The following is a 22,672-nucleotide window of genomic DNA, read 5'->3' as shown; positions in this document are numbered from 1 at the left end:
CATCGCTGAGCTCGTGTACGCAGCTTGACCGGAGTTGTACTGCATCCAAAAGTAAAAGTGAAAATTTTGGAGAGATCGAGAGCGTTCCTGTCCTGTATGCGCTCTTCAGTTGTTTAATTATGCATGGCGTTGTACTTTACTGGAACAGCAACCGGAACAATAAAACACAACATTCCACTTCTATCCTTTTAAGGCTGCACGTGTTGCGAACACGCCCTGAGGAGACTCTTGCAGTCCCCGGTTGGTGCGGTTCTAATCAAAGAGGCAGCATATGAAAAGAACCTTCATCTGCGCCTACTCAGAAATTAATCGCTTGGGAGCAACGCCACCTAGAGACAGGAGGCCTGCTGATTGCCTCCTCTCCCTCTTTCGCCACGTGGAAGAACAGTCAGAATTCGTCTGCTACTGCGATTCACCGTTCTCCTAATCCAAGAACCCGCAGACACTTGCAGCTCACCTGGAATCTGCAGACCTAAATATTTAGACAAAAAGTGCAATACGCTTTCGAGAAAATCAGCTCTGAGAGGGATTAGGATCGTGTTCCGCTCTATTTCCAGTTTTTTGCCACTTAGTAAGCGGGGACGCTCAATCACAACTCGCAGACGGCGGTGGTTCGTTTTCATGGCCACGACCGCTGAAAGCACGTTCGTGATTGACTGCCCCCGTTGAAAACACCGTCCTGATTGGCTGACTACTAGTTGCTACGTCACGTCGACGAGTAAGCAGGCTTTCTCTATCCAGGTGTTGTTGTTTGGAGCTTCTTTCGCGGATAAAGTTGATCACCAAGGAAGCCAAGAAGCCACAGTCAGTCGATGGGGGTATGGTTGTCGTGGTTCGTCCGTGTGTGAACGTGAGAGTATATGAAAGAAAATGCAAGAGAGAATGGGCAGGCGTTAATGGGTGTCTATGTCTTCATGAACGCGGCCTTGGTATGTTGACGAGAGCGCGATGTCGGCGTAGTGTAATTGCTGACACACATGATCGCCAATGATAAAGGTGTGGGTTCGAGTCACGCCACCGGCATTTGTTGACTTTCTGTTAACTTCTCCGTCATTCAGCTGTTTATTCTTAGTTCGCTCTTTCGTCCTGCGGACTACGCAATGAAGCTATGTTTGGGAGTAAGCAGTGACCGAGGAAAAGCGTCCTGTGAAAATTAGGTGCACTCTGCGCGACCCGTGGAAGCAATATCGAAAAAATATAGAGGAAAGTGAAGCTGAAATTTTCCAGGGGTAGTCCACGCTCAGTGCATGGTAGATTCAAAAGTTCAGGAGGTTTTTCTGTCTGTTTCGTCATACTATATTCCTTCCTTTACCTTCTTTCTTCTTGTTTTTTTTTTAGGTTCTTTTTTCGTCGTTGGTAAGGGGGAATATATTTATTAAAAATGAAAAAGGAAGGAGGAAAAATGGAAAGGTCAGCCAAACGGTGTGTCGACTTGCTATTCCGCAAGAATATAAATAGACAATAAAGTATCCGAAAAATAACTAAATAAAATAAACTAGAAAGGAACTAATAAACTAACAAAGGGCGAGAGAGAGAGAGAGAGAGATCAAAAAAGAAAGTATAAAGGATAGAAATGGAAAATGAAAGGGAGACACCACATGGCACTTCTATCCTTTTAAGGCTGCACTTGTTGCGAACACGCCCTGAGGAGACTCTTGCAGTCCCCGGTTGGTGCGGTTCTAACATTCAAAGAGACAGCATATGAAAACAACCTTCATCGGCGTCTACTCAGAAATTAATCGCTTTGGAGCAACGCCACCTAAAGACAGGAGGCCTGCTCATTGCCTCCTCTCCCTCTTTCGCCACGTGGAAGAATAGTCAGAATTCGTCTGCTACTGCGATTCACCGTTCTCCGAATCCAAGAACCCGCAGACACTTGCAGCTCACCTGGAATCTGCAGACCTAAATATTTAGACAAAAAGTGCAATACGCTTTCGAGAAAATCAGCTCTGAGAGGGATTAGGATCGTTTTGCGTTTTGGAAATGAACGCAGTCCTCTGCCACCAAGAAGAACCGTCGCAGGGCTATTTTTTAAAATCATGTGCGCCATTTCGTGGAAGATTCCGGAAGCAATGACTTCAAATGTCCGGCATGCCCATGGTTCATCTTCGAACTACACCCTATCGTGCTTAAATAATGCTGACCATATTTTGCAAGTCGCATGCGAACAGGAAGGTCCCCTTAGCATTTTTCGTGCATTCTTGAATACACGCAGGTGTCGAATCTCCTTCTTGAAATATTTAATCGATGCACGACACTTCATGCTCGCAGTTCCCTCGGACATCGTGAACTTGCAAAATTCAGCGCAGTGATACACAAAATCGAATCCCAGCAGCGTGCTACGTGACTTGCATCTATGAAGTGGAATGCTGGTGCAATATTGTGTTGCTGACCTTGTGACTCATCGGAAACGAACGATGCTCTGTATGAAAAACACATCTGCTACGTAGAATACATCAGCGTCGTCTTGTGGCGGTGTCGTTTGACGTTGACGTTAACGTCGCGCGACGGAGCTTTGCAACATTCTCTCCAGCGCTGTACTCACTCGGCTATCCTCAGCTCGGCACCGCTCAATGGCTCCACGTTGTGCCTCCTCTTTATTCCGATAGCGCCAACAGCCGATTCATAAGTCGTTTTACGCATGGTCGTTGGAAATGTGTTGCGACACTTCGAGCTCAGATCGAAATTTTGTTCACTTTTTCCACTCTTACACTGCGTTACGATTATTAGTTCGCCATTTTTCCACTTTAGTTTAGTTAGCGGTTAGTTTTTAGTAGTAGTTAGTAGTTTATAACTTTAGTATTCCGTAACTTGTTATTAGGAATCACTTCAACTGTCAAAATCGCGTTGTAGCCTCTCCGATTGCTGAGTTATCACTGCCGCAGTGGCGCGCAATATACGCCACGACAGTTGGTTTCTGCTCAGGGGAGACGAAGCCTATTCGACTCTTCGAGAGAGATAGTTTCGGGGAAAATCACGTAACTAAGTGTCTGTATAGTCACGAGGCAGTAATATGAGGGTACTCGTAGCATGACATGGGCCAGAGAAGACACCATGTACGCCTCACCCTCAAGGGTTGACCCCTTACTTGGGACCAATGAGGTTGCTCCACGGGCAATGGGGGAAATTAGGGAAACTGGAGAGCTGCGCAGACAGCTGACCTACACGCATAGCGTTTAACGCCATTTTTGCCTCCGTGGTAGAGGGAGCATCCCAATAAAGGCTACTGAGTAATGCTAGCATGTTGTCAGCGGTGGGTAGTCGTCTTGGACTACCCAAATCCCAGATACTGCACACCCCTCCCTCTCCTGTGCAACCATCATCTCTCTTTTTCCTGATTTACCCTTATCCCTCCCGGGGTGCACCGAGCCGCCACCACCGAGCAGGCTGACCGCGCCTTCCCTCATCATCATCCCCCTGCACCCCCCATGTGCCGCCGCCGTCTCAGGGCCAGGGTTGAGGTAGATCACGCGTACATCCACAATCTATCGTGTCATATAATCTTGGCTGTGCATCTACTATTGTAGCAATTTGAATCTATCCTCTATCCTAATTTCGTTGCGCTGAATTTCGTGGAACAACCCCTCGTACTACTTGCGGACAAATACGTATTCCGCGTCAAAACAATTAGAACAGGCTCCTGGAGTGTATATTCCACATGTTGAAAGGGATCTCACTAGCCTCAGCGTCAACGGCATTCCCATTGCAGGTTGCAAACCGTGTAAATACATCGGAATCACAATGAACAGTGCAGTGCGCTGGCTGAAGCAAATTTACATTGTCCCTCGCGGAACCTCCTATGGAGATTCTATGGGAAGTTGGGAACGTATGGCGTTGCAGGAGGCTCCGTTCAGGATAGTTCTTCACCGCGCCTTCACTCTGCTTAGGATCATTTACCTGTCGTCGTATGTAGATCTGCATGCGAATATCAGTGTTGAGATATGTCGATCTACACAAAAATAGAACTTGGAGCAGCTACATCAGACTAGATTAGAAGAGAACTCGGGTTATCCGGCTTCTGCAGTGTCATACAAACATGCCCGGACTTGAAAGAGCAACCTGTCCGATACAGGGGAAAAGGAGAGGCCAGATCCATAGCCCTTACAAAAAAGGTTTCTACTGTCTATAGACATTCTATACACAAGACACCTACGAATCTTTAGCCTGTCTATAGGGATCCTATACACGTTGTTAACACATTTGAATAGACAACGAACTGATAATTGGCACACCACATTCTATAGAACGTCTATTTATTTCATCAAAGGACAGTCTATACACGCGTATTTTAGGCTCCATATACATAGTAGGCACGCAGCCTGTATGAAAAATCGCAAGGATTTCTCACAAAAAAGACTTATCTACTGTTTATAGAGTTTCATTAGAATCTGATAGAGATCCTAACTACTTGCAAAAGAATTACTACCTAAACCACAGGTTTTCAGTTTTTCCTTCTGACATACTTTTTTTCTTTTTTTGTCAACCTCTGCCACCACACATTTCATTTTCTCCCGCTCCTTTTCTTCGTTGGTTTCTCGGACTTCCCATAACGGACAATGTGTTTAAAATCGAAAACAATCACACAAACAAACAAACAAAGAAGAGGTATCAGGGCTCCGAAGTTGAAAAAGCGCACCTAGAAAGGTAGTCACGCTGCCTTGCTAAGTAAGAACATATACTATATAGTGCTTGTTATGAGAGCTTCCGCGAATCCGAGAGCCTCGCTCGCCTTTAAGTCAAATCGAAGGGTGACGTGCGTAAGATTAATTCAATTACACATACAAACAACTGTGAAGTGAGGAGTAGCTTGGAGTATTATATTTACCATGAACATAACGTCTGTGTTCCTTACTTTTTTTGGTTTGAGACATGTTATGGTCTAGGAATGTATTGTTGCCGTGTTATCAGCGATAGCCTTGACGCGCTTGTTTACTTCCACTCCCATTGGTTGGTTCTGACGGCGAACGATATAAAAGCGGACCGATAAGCGGATGTGAGTCTTCTGTCTGCCCCGCCGCTGTCAGTGTACGTTTTTGTTGGCTATGGAATAAAGTAATTCCGTATGACAATGGTTTCTGTGCCTAAGTCCGGATACAACAGTGGCGACGAGACGATGGACTACCCGAGCCCCAGTAGCCGAACATGAGGCTGAACCACGGCCAAGGACAAAACGTCAGTAACGGGCAGCATCACCATGACAACTGTAGGGCAACTGAAAGAATTCAACCCTGCTTCCGCTTCATTCGAGGTATACGTCGAACGTTTTGAGTTATATGTGGCAGCGAACAGCATCCCGGAAGACAAGAAGTCTCAACTGTTCCTCACAGCCCTTGGGGATGAAGCCTACACCACTCTACGTAGTATTCTTCTGGACAAAGCCCCCAAAGACGCGGTGTACAAGGACATTGTAACTCAGCTGAAAAAACACTACGCACCAAAGCGTTCAGTAGTTGCTGAGCGGTACCAGTTTCAGAGAAGGAGCCAGAAAGAAAATGAGTCGATAGGTGACTTTATCGTTGCTCTGAAGTCGCTCGCCATACCCTGCAATTTCGGCGCCTTCCAAAAAGAGGCTCTTCGGGACCGATTTATAGCTGGAGTGAGCAGTGACAGTATCCGATGTCGCCTTCTAGCCCTAGATGACAACGAAGCCACATTTGATAAGGTGTGCCAAGTAGCCTTCAGCATGGAAGCCGCAGAACGGCAAACACGTGAGATGCACAACGTACCTGGGACGACGAAAGACTCCGAGGGAGGAGAAAGCGTACTTTGGAAGGACCAAAGACCTTCACAAAGGAAAGGTAAATTCAAGTCTCGGACTGTGGGAGACTCAGTTTCTCAAAAGTGTTATCGTTGTGGCAGACTGCACAAAGCTAGTGAGTGTCCCTTTAAGCAAAGTCAATGTTATAATTGTTCGAAAAAGGGGCACATTGCAAAAATGTGTAGGACAACTCCTCGTGATAAAGGGAAGAATCCTAAAACTAAGCCAGTAAGAAAAGTGGACACTGGTCATGAGTGTGAGAGCGATATGGAACTGTACACGCTCTACACCATTGGAAACGGGTGTAATGACTACAAGGTCACGGTTCAAGTGAATGGAAAACCTGTTGAAATGGAATTGGATACAGGATCGGCGGTATCAATTATGTCGGTAGACGAGTATAAGCGCCTTTTTAGCAAGGTAGAGAAATGCCGGAAACCGAAATTTCGATTGAATACGTACAACGGTACCGCTGTTCCTGTACAAGGCGTGGTAGATGTTAATGTGAAGTACAAAGAACAAGTCCTTTCTTTGCCATTGATTTTAGTGGAGAACTGCCAGGGTGCACGGATGCCACCTTTGTTTGGGAGAGATTGGCTGGGCAGAATAAAGTTGGACTGGCTAAACTTGTTCACCTGTAATATAATGAGTGCAGGAAACGTTGGGAATGTAGAAAACTTAAAAGAGAAGCACAAGAGTGTGTTTCAGCCTGGTTACGGAACCATAAAAGGGTTCAAAGGTAGCATCGTACTTGAGAATGATGTGAACCCTGTCTTCTGTAAATCAAGACCTGTTCCATACGCCTTAAGAGAAAAGGTTGAAGACGAGTTGCGTAACCTTGAAAACAGTGGAATTGTGTATCGCGTGAAAAACAGCAAGTGGGCTACGCCCCTAGTGATCGTGCCTAAAAATAAAGGAAACTCGGTGCGTCTTTGCGCTGATTATCGCGTCACGATCAACCTAGTCAGTAAGATAGACCACTACCCGTTGCCGTTGCCGGAAGACATATTTTCGAGCTTAACGGGAGGAAAATGCTTCACAGTGCTAGATTTGTCGAGAGCGTATCACCAATTAGAACTTGATGACAGCTCACAGGAGCTATGTACGGTGAACACGCATTTAGGGCTCTTTCGCTTTCGACGGTTACCCTACGGGGTTACGAGCGCGCCCGCAATGTTTCAGGCGGTCATGGACCAGGTCTTGAAGGGTATCTCTGGATGTGCCTGCTACATCGACGATGTGGTAATCAGTGGTAAAAACATAAAGGAGTGCTATGGAAGAGTTGAACAAGCCCTCCAAAGGCTCGAGGCACACGGCATCAAAGTAAACCTGGAAAAATGTCAGTTTTTTCAGTCTCAGATTGAGTACTTGGGCTTTGTTCTTGATGAATTCGGATTGCATCCTGCTCCAAAAAGGGTCGATGCTATCATGAGTGCCCCAGAACCCACCTGTGTCACGGAAGTTCGAGCCTTTGTGGGTCTTGTAAATTTTTATGCAAAGTTCTTGCCGAACTTGGCCACTGTTCTTGAGCCACTGTATAAGTTATTGCGCAAAAGTAACAAATGGAAATGGACAGCAGAATGTCGTCAGGCATTCATGAAGTGTAAAGCGTTGTTGTCAAGTAACCAACTGTTAGCATTGTTCGATCCCAAGAAGGAGATCCGTCTAGTATGTGATGCTTCTAGTCACGGCCTTGGAGCCGTTCTATCGCAAGTCGACCATGGGGAAGAAAGACCCGTCGCGTATGCTTCACGGACATTGACAACATGTGAACGGAATTATGCTCATTTAGAGAAGGAGGCTCTCGCAATTATTTTTGGTATTAAGAAGTTTGAGAAATATTTGCTGGGACGTGAATTTGAGATCGTTACTGATCACCAACCGTTGTCTTCGCTCTTCGATCCTCACAAGCACTCAAGTTGTGTCGCAGTGAGTCGCGTCCATAGATGGCTCACTTTCCTCGCTAATTTCCGTTACAGAATTACGTACAAAAAGGGTTCCACCCTATGTAACGCCGACGGGCTTTCACGCCTTCCTCTGCCAGATACGACTGAGGAGGTAGAAGATATCATGTATTTTTCGCCATTAAGAGATATTCCGTTAAGTGCTCTGGAGGTACAAAGGGCGACAGACAGAGATAGTCTTTTGAGAGGTGTTCGAGACTTGACGTTGTCAGGATGGCCACGAGAAGTGCCGCCAGAGTTAAAGCCATTTTTTAATAAAAGGCTGGAATTGTCGGTCCACATGAATTGTATTGTTTGGAACAATAGAGTTGTGGTTCCAAAGGCGTTGCAAGATTATGTTCTCGACCTGTTGCATGAGGAACATCCCGGTATAACTAAAATGAAAGCTCTCGCACGCTCCGCTGTGTGGTGGCCCGAAATCGATAAAGATGTGGAGAGGACCGTGCGGAACTGTCAAATATGTCAAAGTGTGCGACCGGCACTTCCGGCGGCCCCACTACAACCGTGGTCCTGGTGCACTGCGCCGTGGGATCGCGTGTACATAGACTTCGCACAGAAGGAAGGAAAGTACTTTTTGGTAGTAATCGATTCGCATTCGAAATGGTTAGAAGTACGCGTGATGAACAGCACTAGTGCGGAGAAGACCGTAGAAGAACTTCGTTCCATTTTTGCGGCCTATGGACTGCCTCGGGAAGCTGTTTCAGATAACGGACCCCAATTTAGATCTACCGAGTTTGAGCATTTCCTTCGTTCAAATGGTGTAAAACACACATTAACCCCTCCCTATCATCCTGCCTCCAATGGCGCTGCTGAGCGAGCAGTTCAGACCCTCAAGAAGGCCCTACTGAAGGCCACGTTAGCGGATCGCGACTCCAATTGTCGGCGCTCGCTGCAACATCGTGTGGACAACTTTTTATTCGCTTACAGGAACACGCCACCCACGTTTACAAATCAATCGCCAAGCGAGTTTTTTCTGGGTCGTAAAGTCCATACCAGATTAGATCAATTGAAGCCTGACCTAGCGCCTACCATGAAAGCAAAAATGCAAGCCATCAAGAACAGGGCTGATAAGAGACGCGGGAACATCAGTGAGCAGTACTCAGTTGGCGATAAAGTGTTCGTCAAAACTGTTCGCGGCGAGGATGTAAACTGGCTTCCGGGGAGGGTAACAAAAGTAAAGTCCCACGTCACCTTTCTTGTGGAAGTTCAAGGAAAAATTAGGTTCGTTCATCTGGACCACCTTCGATCCGTACCTGTAGCCACTGACGTGACAAGGCATATGCCCTTCTCATGGCCAATACCTAGTTCAAGCTCCGATGGTGTGCCTAGTTCGCAAAGGGACTCTACTGATGAACTAGAACCGGTCCAATTAAGACGTGGTACGAGGATTCGTAAGCAACCGGACCGATACGGGTATTCATGAGTGGGTCGAGGTCCAGTGTAACTTGTTGAGAGAATTGTGTTAAGAATGTGTGTATATTGTATAAAGATGTTGCTAGACTATAGTTGGAAGTGTTTTTCTATATAACTGTGATGATATGGATTTTGGTTGTTACTTGTGCATTGTCTTTAAGAGGGAGGAAGTGTTATGGTCTAGGAATGTATTGCCGTGTTATCAGCGATAGCCTTGACGCGCTTGTTTACTTCCACTCCCATTGGTTGGTTCTGACGGCGAACGATATAAAAGCGGACCGATAAGCGGATGTGAGTCTTCTGTCTGCCCCGCCGCTGTCAGTGTACGTTTTGTTGGCTATGGAATAAAGTAATTCCGTATGACAATGGTTTCTGTGCCTAAGTCCGGATACAACAAGACACTCACTAGGTCCAGAGAAAATCAAGCATACGCAGTGCTACACAATCGCGGGTTTCCCTCTCTTACTAGGAATAAACGGTCCATGTATAGACATTGTGTATTTCTATACACTTCCTTACAGACACATGTATATACACAATTTATCGAGAAGTTGTGTATATACATCTGTCGGTAGAAGGTGTATAAATGGTTATGCACCTCGTGGACAGAAAGTAGAAAGCAGCACTGGTTAGAAAAGTCATAGCTTGTTAATAGGACTTATATACAGTTTCTTTAGATTAAGTGGATAGAAAGTAGCAGTGGGTAGATACTAGATACAGTCTACAAAACGAAGTTAGGAATTCTATAGACAGGACAAGCCAACTTTTGTAAGGGATAACCGCTCGGTCAGGAAACCAGGAAGAGCTGGTAACAGATTTGTAAACCCCAACACGACTCTCATGCATGGCTGGATTTGACCGTCGGCTATCTTTCCCGTCTGCCTCCAGAGCGATCCACGAACAATCCACTTGGGATATGCCATCATGGTGCCATGCAGCGCTTTGCGTGTCAGCCAATCAATTTCCAAGATGTCCCAGTGAAGTATAATCAAATCTACATACCCCATGAGCAAGGACATTAACATAATGCTACATCTAGTTCGGGTTAGAAACATATTCTACCAAGGCTTCTCACGTGTCAATAATTACTTTTATAAGTATAAAAGAACACTGTGGCGTACAGTCAAGGTGCTCCTTGGAAAGTGCTCCTTCGAACTCCATATTCCAGAAAGCAAAGTGACTGAGGTAGGAGCAGAAATAGAACAGAAATGAAGCCTTGCTGAAGCGGGCTTCTGTAAGAGTCAGTGACGTTGCTTACATTCCCTACATTCCCAGACAGGGCCCTCCCATTTTCCTCGACATTTTCTCTATTAGACGTCTACCTGTGTTGCTAAGTACAGCATCCTTAGTGTCCCAAACGTCCACGCACGGTGTTACGTATGTCCATGCGGAATGTACGAGGGGGCGTCCCATAAGTGAGTTAGTCCATGTCTGAAGAAGTGCGCGCGTAGGCGTGAAACTTTATCGAAACTCGGAATGAAACTTGTATGCTATTTTTGCCCTTTTCGTTTTGTTTCTTTGGTTGTTTTGTCTGCCAAAGCTGTCAATTTATTCTCTGTTTATCTGTTATTTTCATGACTCCTTAATATAGCCGGCACCTGATGACACTAAACTGTAAACGAATGAAGTGGGGGAAAAAAGAGGATAACACGGTTGTTATTCTTGGGTGATGACTGCATAAAATATAAAGAGAAATTTTCCCAGCTGGGGCTCCTCTGCGTGTGGAGATGGTTGTGGCGATGTGTTCCCTTGCCGGAGTTACAACTTCTCCTTGAGATTAGATTAGACGGGAAGGGAAAATTTAGACAACTTCCTCATGAGTTGGCACCAGAATTCTACACGTTACTCGGAGAGTGCAATTGATTACCCTTAGTAAGTAAAAAATAACTTTTCCCACAAGAGTAGTAGTAACAATTACTCTTGTGGCAAATGTATTTTTTTTACCGTTAGAAATTACTCGACTAAAAATGTAACCGAGTAATGGCTAAAAAGTAGCGCATTAGTTTGTCCGTTACTTTCGATAATAATGAGTAATAGGGTTAGAAAAATAGTCATCATACTACAGATACCGTAATGTGCTTTCTGAGATTAGGGTTCTTTGCACAGAATAGGAAATTTTCGTTAGATAGTTACATCATTAGACGTGCGAGAATGTGAAGTGCGTGTTGGTTAGGACTGAACATGTGACTGTTGTGACTGAACATGACATGTTGGGACTGAACACCCTCCGGGTTCTCAATCATGTTCAATCATGAGACGACCAATTGTTTTTGCCTTTTTACTCAATCGCGCTAAACAACTCCGAAACCTGAGGTCATGGCGATATATCAGGAGAATTCCTCGACATAGCAGTGTGGAAGAAGGACAATCGCAACTACGGACGTAGTCCTCTGCGCAACCAACCTCTCTATACACCTCCTCCCGAACCGTTGACCTTTTCCCCCGCTGCGGCCTACTGTGCGTGTTGCCGTTGCAAGAGATTAAAGCGCCTCCGGGCACTGAAAACATACGCGCGAAATGCTACTAGAATGACATCCACCTACTGGAATTAACCCGAAAGGAAAGGCAGTGATGGAGCCTGTGGGTCGATTTTATCTACGAGTGAGCCTTTAGTCGCAAGGTAATCGACTACTCGGTAATAGATTATCCAACAAATTGTAATCAGGTTACTTGAAAGATTAAGTGCTCGCAAGACTGATCAACAACCCGCAAAATTACTCAAAAAGTAAGAGATTACTAGCAACGCAAAATACTTCTAACGCCTCTCATTTTAGGTCTGCCACTCTCCGAAATACGGGCGGTACAGAAATGGGTTAGGTTTTTAATCGCCTGCCATTATTTACACCTAGCCCCAAGTGGGAAAAGAATATTCCTGGAAGTCATTTCGTCATATCTAACATCCCATGATGGCATTACATCGACTGCTCACGCGTTGGTTTGTGTGTGCATGTATGTAGGACTGACAGCGAAGTAAAGAACGTCTCATTCATACTGATGGAGCGCGAATATTAATAAAGCGAGAATAAGCTACGTTAATAAAGTGCAGAGATTCATAGTGCGGCCAAGAAGCGCCCATATAAATGAGAGCCACAATAATGTCGCTGGTGGGTCTACGTGCCACGAAGCAAGTCCTTCCAGCATCACCCGACACAGCATGACTCCGCGTTAGACGATTTTTCAAGACGTGATTTATCCCCATCGGAAATGCGCGCCTGATAAATGATCTGGAGCAGTCTTCCAAAACGCATTACTTCAACATTAATCACGGTTTCCTTCTTCATCTACTCGTTTTCTCTTTAATTGTAATATCCTGTGATCTTGCTTGCTCAACCTGCATGTCGGTGAAATAATTCCTTCCTCAAGTTCCAAGTTCGAAGTCTCTGTGCTTAGTACCGGGGCGTTCTACTTCTGTGTGCCTTGGTAATGACGAAGGGGACTTACTAGGGTGGGACGGGAGTATTAAAAGCTGGGCAGAAGAAAAAGTTTGCGGGCATCCGGGGGAGAGAAGCTTTGAGACAGAAGTAAGTACAGCGACTATGGAGGAAACTTTTGGCTTAGTTTGATGTTTATGTTAATACTTTACACAATATTCTCACATAGCGGAAGCAACACTTCAGATATCGTAGAGCTACGTGTACCTCTGATGACACCTAGGAATGGCAGATGGGTTCCCCACGAAGAATGCGTTGCGGCGGCGGCTAACGCGCATGTCTGGATAAATGCAAATGGAACGACCTACGCATCAGAATTCAAAGCGAGAGTCAGTACCCTTTGACGGACCAGACGCTTTGATGATGGAAAGGTGGTGCTTAATTAATCCTACGCTTCGAGCGAGTCGGATACCGATGATTAATTCTGAATAGCAAATAGACGGAGTGGCAATCGAGTGCATTTCGGGAGCATGGGGCTTTTGGAAACAAGCTAGAAGTCAAAGCCGCTCGCTTGCTGCTGGGATGCACGGAAGTGCTCGTTATAAACCAGTCTGTCAGAAAATGTCATGCCGAAAACCGTGAAAGAGCTGGTCTGACTGCATTTATTTATTATAAAAGCAAAGAACGAGCAAATATAGTCCAAAGGTTATCCCATAAAATGTGTCCGGGAGAGTACAATAATTCCGAATTGATTGTATTTAAAAGGACTGGAAGAATGTGTTGTAACATTTGTTCACCAGCGTTCTGCACCTTTGAACATTCGGAATGGCGTACCCTTGCACCGCAAACCTCCACAGTTGGTGCAAAAGAAACGGACACTGCCAATCTCCCGAAACATGCGCGGTGGGAAGAAACCGACCTCATCTGCCGCAAAATTGTTGTAAACTGAAATCATAACTCTTCACACGCACAAGCTTATGCTGTATAATCTGCATGCTACAGCAAGCAGTACTTTAAGTTAAATGAGAAGTAAATAAAAATAACATTATCGTTTTGCGTAGTGTTGCTTTGTAGCGTTCTTTGTGTTCTCCTATCGTTTAGTATGCGTCAGCTAGTAAGCTGTCATCTTTAATGTGTTTTCATCGGGTTTTTTTTTTTTCTTTTCCTTCACTTTTATTTCCTTGGCAGAAGTGCAAGGGTGAAGGCGAGCTGGTACATTGCGAAACGGCGATAAAACCTGAGACAAGGAACAGAAAATAACAACGTGTCGTGTTGTTACTTTCTGTTCCTTGTCTCAGGTTTTATCGCCGTTTCTATTTCCTTGCTGTGAGTAAAAAGATGTAGGGTTGAGATAAACCTACAAACCATTAGTGAGTTTTAGTATATCGTATGCAAAGGCAATAGGGTACGATATACTAAACCTCACTATTATCTTTCCTGTATTGACTTTTCAGGCCTGTTTAAACCTGAACCCTACTAGAATTTGCTTCCACCTTTATAGCGAAGCCTTGAGCGTCAACAGCTATAACCCGCACAATCGTGAGTCACCGGCCGTTGTGGAAATGAAATCACAGGGAAAGCACCAGTACAGCACAGCCGGTGCCAGTATTCCATTCCTGGTGACCTCCCTCCCAGACTTTGCGTGTAAGACCGTTACCAACTTAACCCACTCGGACACGGGGTCTGGTGCCAGTCTTCCAGATTTTCTCCCCGAGCAGCGTGTCGCGGGTCTGCACAAATACCCTACAACTGGACGATAACCTCCCTCATTCCAGCAAGCATGAATGGTATACTCACCAATAACCGTTAACGTCGTCTCGTGATTTCTCGTCCTGTCTTTGCGGAAGTCTACTCTACAGCGGTAGACTCCCGAATCACCGACCGCTAGTGACTGTAAACGAAGTCCAGGTGGTTGCGTCAGAAAGTACGCCCTCGGACCCCATGCGATCGATGAGTGCCTGGCCTGAGCCACATCACCTCGTCGAGCGTCCACGGAGTACACCGGCGTTGGCAGGGCGTCCTTGTACCACAGCACAAGGGCCACAGAGTCGTTTGCCGGGGATAGGTCGCAGGGTAGATGGGCTTCGCCACCTGCCAGAGCTACCACCCGTGCAACTGCGTAAACGAGCCAAGAAACAAGAGTCACTGAACGTTGCATCTTCATACGCATATCCATCTTAGAAATGCATCAAGCACTACAATATACATAGCCTGCATAAAACCGTGAAGATGCTTTGATGCTAGCAGACGCTCTGATCCGCTGGTTACCTCTCAGTGCGCTACCGATGTGCCCTTATGTCCTATGTCCTATATCCAGAATAGTAAGCCCAAATCCCAAAGTATCCCATTAAGTATATCCCAAAGTGTGGTGTTTTCTGCACGCACGTGTCGAAGTGAAGTGATCATGCTGCATTTGGTACTGTTTCGTTTTCTGTCTGTAAACTCACCGTTAAGCGCGCGTTATTGCTTGATGAATAATATGGTGATGTTGACGAAAAAACTTAGCGTGGGACCGGCTACTTCAGAGTCAAGTGGCCATAATCCCCCAACCCCATGGCGGGGCATCTGGGGGTGGTGGGGTCGGGGGAGGATATATTTATTCGAACAGAAAGGGGGAAAAGAAGGAGGAAAGGTCATCTAGACGTTGTGTCTTCTTGCTATCGCTACGACAGTACGTCTCTGCGCATGAAAGAAACAAAAGTTGGGGGGGGGGGGGTCGAAGTAGCTTGCCGTTGTTGGCCGCACACAAGTCGGCATCGTCACAACTAAAGCAAAAAAAAAAAAGAGAGAGAAAAAGGGGAAAAGGTTGGTGGTGGTGATGGATGGTGAAAGGGTTCGCCGTTTACACAGGTGGGCAACGTCACCACTCACGCCCTAGGGGAATGTGCGTCCTGGGCCGACTTCTAAGGGAACAGTGCCGACATATGTCTGAAAAAGTCTGAGGTTGAGGTCTGAGGGGAGAAGGTTGTTGTGTGCTTGTGGTGCTTGTGGAAGGGCTCGCCGTTGTCGGCCTCACAGAGGCGGGCAACGTCACGACTGACGCCCTGGGGGAATGTGCGTCCTGGGCCGACTTCTAAGGGAACTGTGCCGCCATATGTCTGAAAGCGTCTGAGGATAACCCAGGAAAAAACCCAGGCAGCACAGCCGGCAGCGGGATTCGAACCCGGATACCTCGCAGTCTCGACGTGACATGGCCAGCACGCTAACCACTGAGTCACGGGAGCTCGTAGGGAAAAAGGTTGGAGAAAGCACGTGACAAAGTGTCTGTCCACTCAGAAAGCAGCAATAAGGGCGTATTCACAGACAGGCCACAACACAATGGTGAAAAAGATGAAGCAACGTGGACCTCACGTGCACGTTGTTGTGGTACTTTATTTCAGAGCGATCCAAAAAGACCGTTCTACATGCACGAGGGGAAAGGGAAAAGCTGAGGGACTGCGCAAAAGGCTGACCTTCTTCCATAGGGTATTCCGCAAGAAAATAACAATAAAATAAGAAGAAAAAGAACAGAGAAGGAAAGAATTAGGAAATAAAGGATAAAGTAACGAAAGGTGAAAGGGCATCCCGGTTGTAGGACCCTGCTTTTATTCTGTTATATATACAGGGTGTTTCCTTTTATCTGCAACAAGTTTTCATAAAAAGGGGAGTCGCCTTAGGGCGGTTTTACTTTTGTCATTGGATTACTCTACGGGGCTGCTACTAGGAAACCAAATTTGTGCTCAGTTAGGCGACTAATTAACAGAAATATTTTAATCAACATTTTAATTATTGACTTTAGGGAGCACATTGCAATCGCAATATTAAAGCCTGATCACCACATGATCCGCTCGAACCACTTATGAAGCACTAAAGTAATCTCAGCGCGTCCTATAGACCCAAGTATTTCACCTCGGCCTTTAGCTGGAAACAGAAAGTGATCGCGAAAAGAGCGAGGGTGACGTCGATACCTCTGCCCTCCCTTAACGTCACAGAGAAACGTAATACGCGATGTTGGCAAACCCTTATCACGGTATGTTTCACGATCTTCGTTTTGTTTTTCCTTCTTCTTCCTTTCGTTCCTTGATGTGTTCGCAGTCGCTTGCCGTATCAGTCATTTCATCCTGCCGGACACAGCTCTTGCCCTTCCCCGGTACGATAAGCGCTTATATGTAGTGGTGATGCGCAAAGCCTTTTGCAAGCAAAAAAGAAAAACAAAACAAAGATCGTCAAACATTACGTTTTTCTGTGACGCTAAGTGAGGGCGGAGATATCGATGTCACCGTCGCTCTTTTGCCGACCACTTGAGGTGCGCAACAGACGGCAGAGCTGAAATAATTGGGTCTGTAGCGCGAGCTGCGATTACTTTCGTGCTTCGTCAGTGGTTCGAGCGCATCATGTGAAGATCAGGCTTTAATATTACAATTGCAATGTGCTCCCTGAAGTCAATAACTAAAAAGTTTATTAAAATATATCTGTTAAAGGGAGACTTCGCAACCAAATTAATTTCATGCTTGCGGTATTCACACAGTCATTTACACGAACTGAACGCAGTAGTGAAATATCTCACTTGAAAACGAAGGTGGAATCATAAAAACGACTATTGAAATTTGAAAAAGTCTGGCTCCCACCTAGCGTCGATGGGAGTACTCCTTTCTTTCTCTGGTCAGCCAACGTCACCGTGCATTAGTCATACCATTCCTGGGTTGTTTTCTGACTATCAGGGAAGCAGGTGACCGCTGTTTCTTTCCATCTGTGTCTGAGTAGTCTGATCCCAAATCTTCGTCCACTGTTTTGTTTCGGGAATGTAACACAGCAGCTACGACCTGCGTGGTATTCTATTTGTGCGCTCCATGCAGGGTGACGTAACGCGTTGGCCTTCGGAGAGGAAAGTTTCTGAGATTCCTCTCCACATTCCTGTTTCGGTTTGATAGCTCGCTTATTTGAGGCATAATTCGTCACATGAGGAAGAAACAAAGTTGATGGCAGATGTAATGTGAATGTTATGCGCCAACTGCGATGTGCAGCAATTTTTTTTCACCGATCGTTCCGAAGTGTCCCTATAATTAGTCCCCTAATTGAGAATAAACAAGGCTTCCTAGTAGCAGCCCTGTGGAGTAATCCAATGGCGAATGTAAAAGCGTCCGAAACTCCCATTTTTATGAAAATTTGTTGTAGATAAAAGGAGACACCCTGTATATAGTTTGCCTACACCCGATGGCGTTATTTTCATGTTTCTTTCCTTCTCTCTCCACGTTTTTATTTATTTTACGTGGTACCTTGCGCGTAGATAGGACACTTTGACACAGGACAAATTTAATACTTTTTGACACTTGCAAATATGAGACTGCCACCCGGAGCTCTTGGCTGGATTCTTCCATTTCCAGTTGAACACTGAACACTTCCATTTCGCTATTATAGTCGCTGTGATTGATCATTAAACCAAGACCATGCTCCTACTTTGGCACATTGATGTACACACCGTGGGCAAGCCAGCTTTGCCTTCGATAAAGTTTCGAAAATGTGAATGACTCCTCCGCCAACACCTTGAGCGGCTGTACTGGCTAGATCGAAGATGGGAGCAGCGGGAAAGTCGAACATGCCTTCTGCTGTTTAGCTCAATATTTCTTCCATACGAGGGTTCATTGTCACCAATGCTGACAAGACGTCGTCCCCAGTCCGCCCGGTGACAGCGGGACAACAATTGAAAAAGTGGGACGTATCGCTCCAAACTCAGGACGTCTAGCCACTTTACTCCAAAGCCATGAACAGCACATGGATAAAAATCATAATATAAAGTATCAAGGTAGACAGTCCAGCGAACTGGTAAGGAAAGGTTAAGGGAAGACCTTCAGGACGACAGCCGCCGATATTTCGAACAGAGACTGTTCTTCTTGTGGTAAATTTAATATGACGTGGTTTTACCATGCACTTAGTCTTAGCATTGGGTGCACTTAGTCTTAGCACTGGGTGCACTTAGCTTTAGCACATGCGTTGGAGTGATTCTATTATTTCGTATTCCGGCTATGTCCACAACAACCCTTCACTGCAAGAGTAGCCACGGGGGCCCGACCTGAACTGCAACACTCTGCGTTGTTGCTTCTATCGTTTCACAAGGAAGGGCTTTCATAAATTAGGGTATTGCTAGTGTATGCACATAATTACTGCAGTAGAAGGAAACAGGGACCTCTTGACCGTCCAACCATGTCCCAGGGTAAAACAGGGCAGCACTTAGCGTCCCCTCGGCGCTGCGAACATGCCTCTTACGGTCGCCGCCCACCGGCCCCTCGGCGCTCCTCAATCTGGTCACGAAGAAACAAGGGGGAAGGGGGCTATGGAATATTGAACTATATAAACAACTGCGGCAAAGGTGTATCGTGTAAAACGATTGTTTATACATGTAACTCTGAAAGTGGGAAGAACGCGAATGTTTTCTAGGCAGAAACGAAATCTATTGTCATCGTCATGTTTGTTTACTTGCATGGGCGCCATATTAATTCCTGAGTTCGTTGATACCACGAATAAGCTTGTATCGTCTTCTGCTCCACAATATATTAATGCGAAGAAAATTTCATTGTAAGATTGCCACTGAACTGGAAGTTGTCATTCACTGTAAAATTTCGTTAACAAGTTATTAATGTTTCAAGAAAAATTAGTATCATCGTGCATGCTTCTGAGGCAAGACATGATAGCTTTGCCTTATACTGGCGAAATATGCGTAGTGTGCGCGATACTATAGACACGCTTGACATGGTGGTGGACTTCATGGTAGTTCCATACCCGGCTCCGCGTTTCGCTACCCCACGCCACCATCAAACCACCTATTCAACCGCAAGAAAAGCAACCACAAACCATTTTGTTTGACGTCTTACTTCAGTATTATTTCCATACTCAAGTTATAAGGGCTGCATTGTTTCTTACCTGCGCCAAGCTCCAACATAATTACGAGTCTTTATCGGCCTCCGTAAATCAACGTTATTATCATTAATCGGAACAACACAAGCGTTTCATACATATCCGGCAGTTCTCGATCTCGCTAAGGAGAACTACTCTGTCGTCCAGTTCAGCTTCCGCGCCACGGGCAAACAAATGTCCACCTCACAGAGTGCTGCCGATAAATGAAGTCGTCCCAGGCCATGTCGCACACGCTGTTGTCGTTGACCTCGCACGGAACAGTGAACATCCTTGTCGGTATTTTTTCTTTTTCTGTTTTCGTCTTTCCTGGGAGCTGCGCGGGATATCGCCACCTGCGATCTCCGCCGCGAGAAATGCGCGTCGAAGGCTTGCTGAGAAACGTAAACAATGCGAAAAGATGAAGTGACACGAGAACACGCATCGTCAAGAAAACGAAACAGTTCAAAAAAAGAAGGAGACTCGCTCACTACAAAAATTCTCCTTTCTTCTAACACTGGTTCTTTATTGCCGTGTAGCGTTCTTTCTCTTAAATGCAAGGCGCTATGGAGACGCGTGAAATGACAATGCATTTTTCACGCGGGATGCGCCGCCCCGTCAGATGAAGGGCGTGAAAGATTAATGCTTCAACCCTTTCCAATTCTCTCCGTTGAACTCTTGTCGTTACGCTTTAATATAAAGCAATCGCTGTTTTTTATCAAATGACACTCGACTTCCATTAATTTATTCGCAACCACGAGCGATTTCTTCTTGAAGTATGCAGCATTCTTGTGCGAGTTGCATGGTATGAGTATTTGAGTTTTTTTTCTGTGTTAGCGCCGCGAAGCAACTGTGGCCATGAGTGGCGTACAGGTGTGGACAGGTGGAGAGAGGACAGCAGGAAGGAGTGGGGACGGGGGGTTGTATGCGTCCTGGGACGACTTCAGGAGGAACTGTGCCGACATTCGTCTGGAAAGTCTTCGGAAAACCCAGTGAAAACCTCAGACAGCACAGCCGGTGCTAGGATTGGAACACATCACCTCCCAGTCTTCAGCACGACCTTTGCTTCCACCAATGAGCGGGACGCCTTAACCCGCTCGGCCACGCCGCTGGTGCATAGCATCATGACTGTGGCAGCACGTGGGCCGGCTATGATATCGCCAGAGTAGTGACGGGTATCTGGGCCTCAATCCACTAGAGCTTTGTTAACAAAATCTAGCGAACGATATCGTTGAAGACGACGACCAATGCACTCATTTATCGCTCTTCATGCGTACTTGATAAACCTATAGATTCGAAGTTTATCTGCGCTATGCATCCTCTTGCTAGGATGACGTGTTAATCAATTCGTCGCCTACTACAAAGGCTGTCACCTAATACCTGTCACTATACGAATTAACGTATTGCCATATTTCGCGAACAACGTATAATAACTCACTTCGAACTGTCACACCAGGAATACTCAAGAAAGGTTAAAAGCTAACGACCGGTGTTATACCCCAAACGCGCATTCGCACACAATCTGAATCGGAGCGAAATCCTGGTCGCAGGAATCCCGTTGGATATGCCTGGACCGTCCGCACTTCACGTTCGTGATCCATGTTTTCATTTGACGCCGTCTGACAACAGCTTGGCACAATACCGACTGAAGTTTCAAATGAAAAGGATACATTGGTTCAGGATGTCTGTATGAAAGAAATTCACATTAAGCCAAATGCTATTTCAGTTAATTATTTCGGCGTTTGTCCATGTTGTTTTCTCCTTGCGGGCGGTAGCCATCGTCGCCATCTTACCAACCCGGAACCGGAAGGACGATTAGCGAGTAGGCGAGAGAGAAAAAGAGCCACAGCGCTTGCGCCAACCCTCCTTGAAGAGCGCATCACCACCGGGGTGACATAAACCAGCCATTTTTGTAACTACCCTCAAGCGGGTGCTTTTCGCAAAACTGCCATCTTTTCCTTGTCACATGTCATAGGAAACGTCATTTTGAGGTCATGTGACTTACATGTCATTCAAGCGAGACATTCCCGTCGGCATAAAGCCAAGAGATGAAGGTATTTTGCCAGCGCAAACTATACGGCGCTTCTTCCGCGACATGGCAGCATGGCAGCCCATTTCTTCTTTGCTTAAGTAGATCGCATCGGCTCAGTGTGTCATAATACCGGGTCGTCATCGCATCTTTGGAAGTGGTCAATAGTACGAGGCGTCATGTGCAAAACTGCACGTTTAATGCGAGATTATCGGATGAAAATAATTACCGAGGTCAAAAGACGCACGAAACGGTGCCCAGAAACAGTAAACGCTTTGTTTACAAACGATTTTGCCGCCGACCACGGGCGCGGCCACCTTTAAGGTCGCGTCTGCGTTGACGTTTGCTGTGACCTGCGACCAGGACCTGTCCAAAATGCATTGCATTCGCCCAGCACGCTTTCGTCTATGGAGCAGTACATTGGAGGCCACCCCTCTGGTAATCACGTTCGGGAACGGAGGACAAGTGTCTCCGTTGTTGACCTCTGTCGCCGAGACTCGCTTTGTCCGCACCTGAGGTCGACCACGATCGCTGCATAATCACGATTGCGCGCAATGTGGATGCTGAGTCAGTGCGTTTGGGGTATTAGTTTCGTAATCGCTCAAGCCGACTATTTATGTGGCAAACTTTACAGATTCTCCATTGACGGCACGCTTGGCAACCCCTACCGGCGGCGACATTGTCAGGATGGTTTGTACGCCCTGTAATTATCATAGAACGCCAACATGTCGGAGAAGGAAGGAATGAGGATATGTCGCGAGATGAAATGGTGCGACGACGTGTATCGCAATTAGCACTCTGACGGAGCGTTTCAAGGCACGCTACCCGTCCTGGGTCCACGGCCCGGGTAGGAGGGAATACGGAGAAAAATATACAGCGAAAATATACAGCGAGTGGCTCCTCAATAATTTTTTCGTTCTGTTTTATGCGGCTTGTTGGACCACGCCTATGATGCTATACATTATATGGCAACATTGTTCCGACATGCAAAGCCTAGCGTAACAGAAATAACAGAAAGCAAGGATACGAGAACTGAATACCAGCAACAACAAAAATGGCAACGCCCTTAATATGGATCCTGAGCGAGACATCGGCACCGAACGTTATCTTTTGTAGCAGCTCCAACCTTGAAAAATATACTGCGGAGAACAGTTACCAACTACGGATATCCCCGTCATTAATCCGGCATGCAGATCTAACGGCCCATGGCCTCAGTTTGATGAAAGTAGTCCTATACCTTTACAGAGGAAAAAACAGGCCATTGGTATCC

The 22,672-nt window shown here is 46.0% G+C and overlaps 1 protein-coding gene across 1 annotated transcript in view; it reads right to left on the bottom strand.

Annotated features, from left to right (window-relative positions):
- Nucleotides 1-22,672, bottom strand: part of LOC135385811 (hemicentin-2-like) — a 384,675-nt gene that overhangs the window by 109,692 nt on the left and 252,311 nt on the right. Inside the window, exon 2 of the mRNA XM_064615341.1 lies at nt 14,304-14,621. Within this exon, the coding sequence (XP_064471411.1) occupies nt 14,304-14,621 (318 nt within the window). The remainder of the gene's footprint in view (nt 1-14,303; nt 14,622-22,672) is intronic.

The sequence above is a fragment of the Ornithodoros turicata genome, chromosome 2 (assembly GCF_037126465.1).
Source record: "Ornithodoros turicata isolate Travis chromosome 2, ASM3712646v1, whole genome shotgun sequence".
Classification (NCBI taxonomy): domain Eukaryota; kingdom Metazoa; phylum Arthropoda; class Arachnida; order Ixodida; family Argasidae; genus Ornithodoros; species Ornithodoros turicata.
This window is presented reverse-complemented; position numbering and strand designations above follow the sequence as displayed.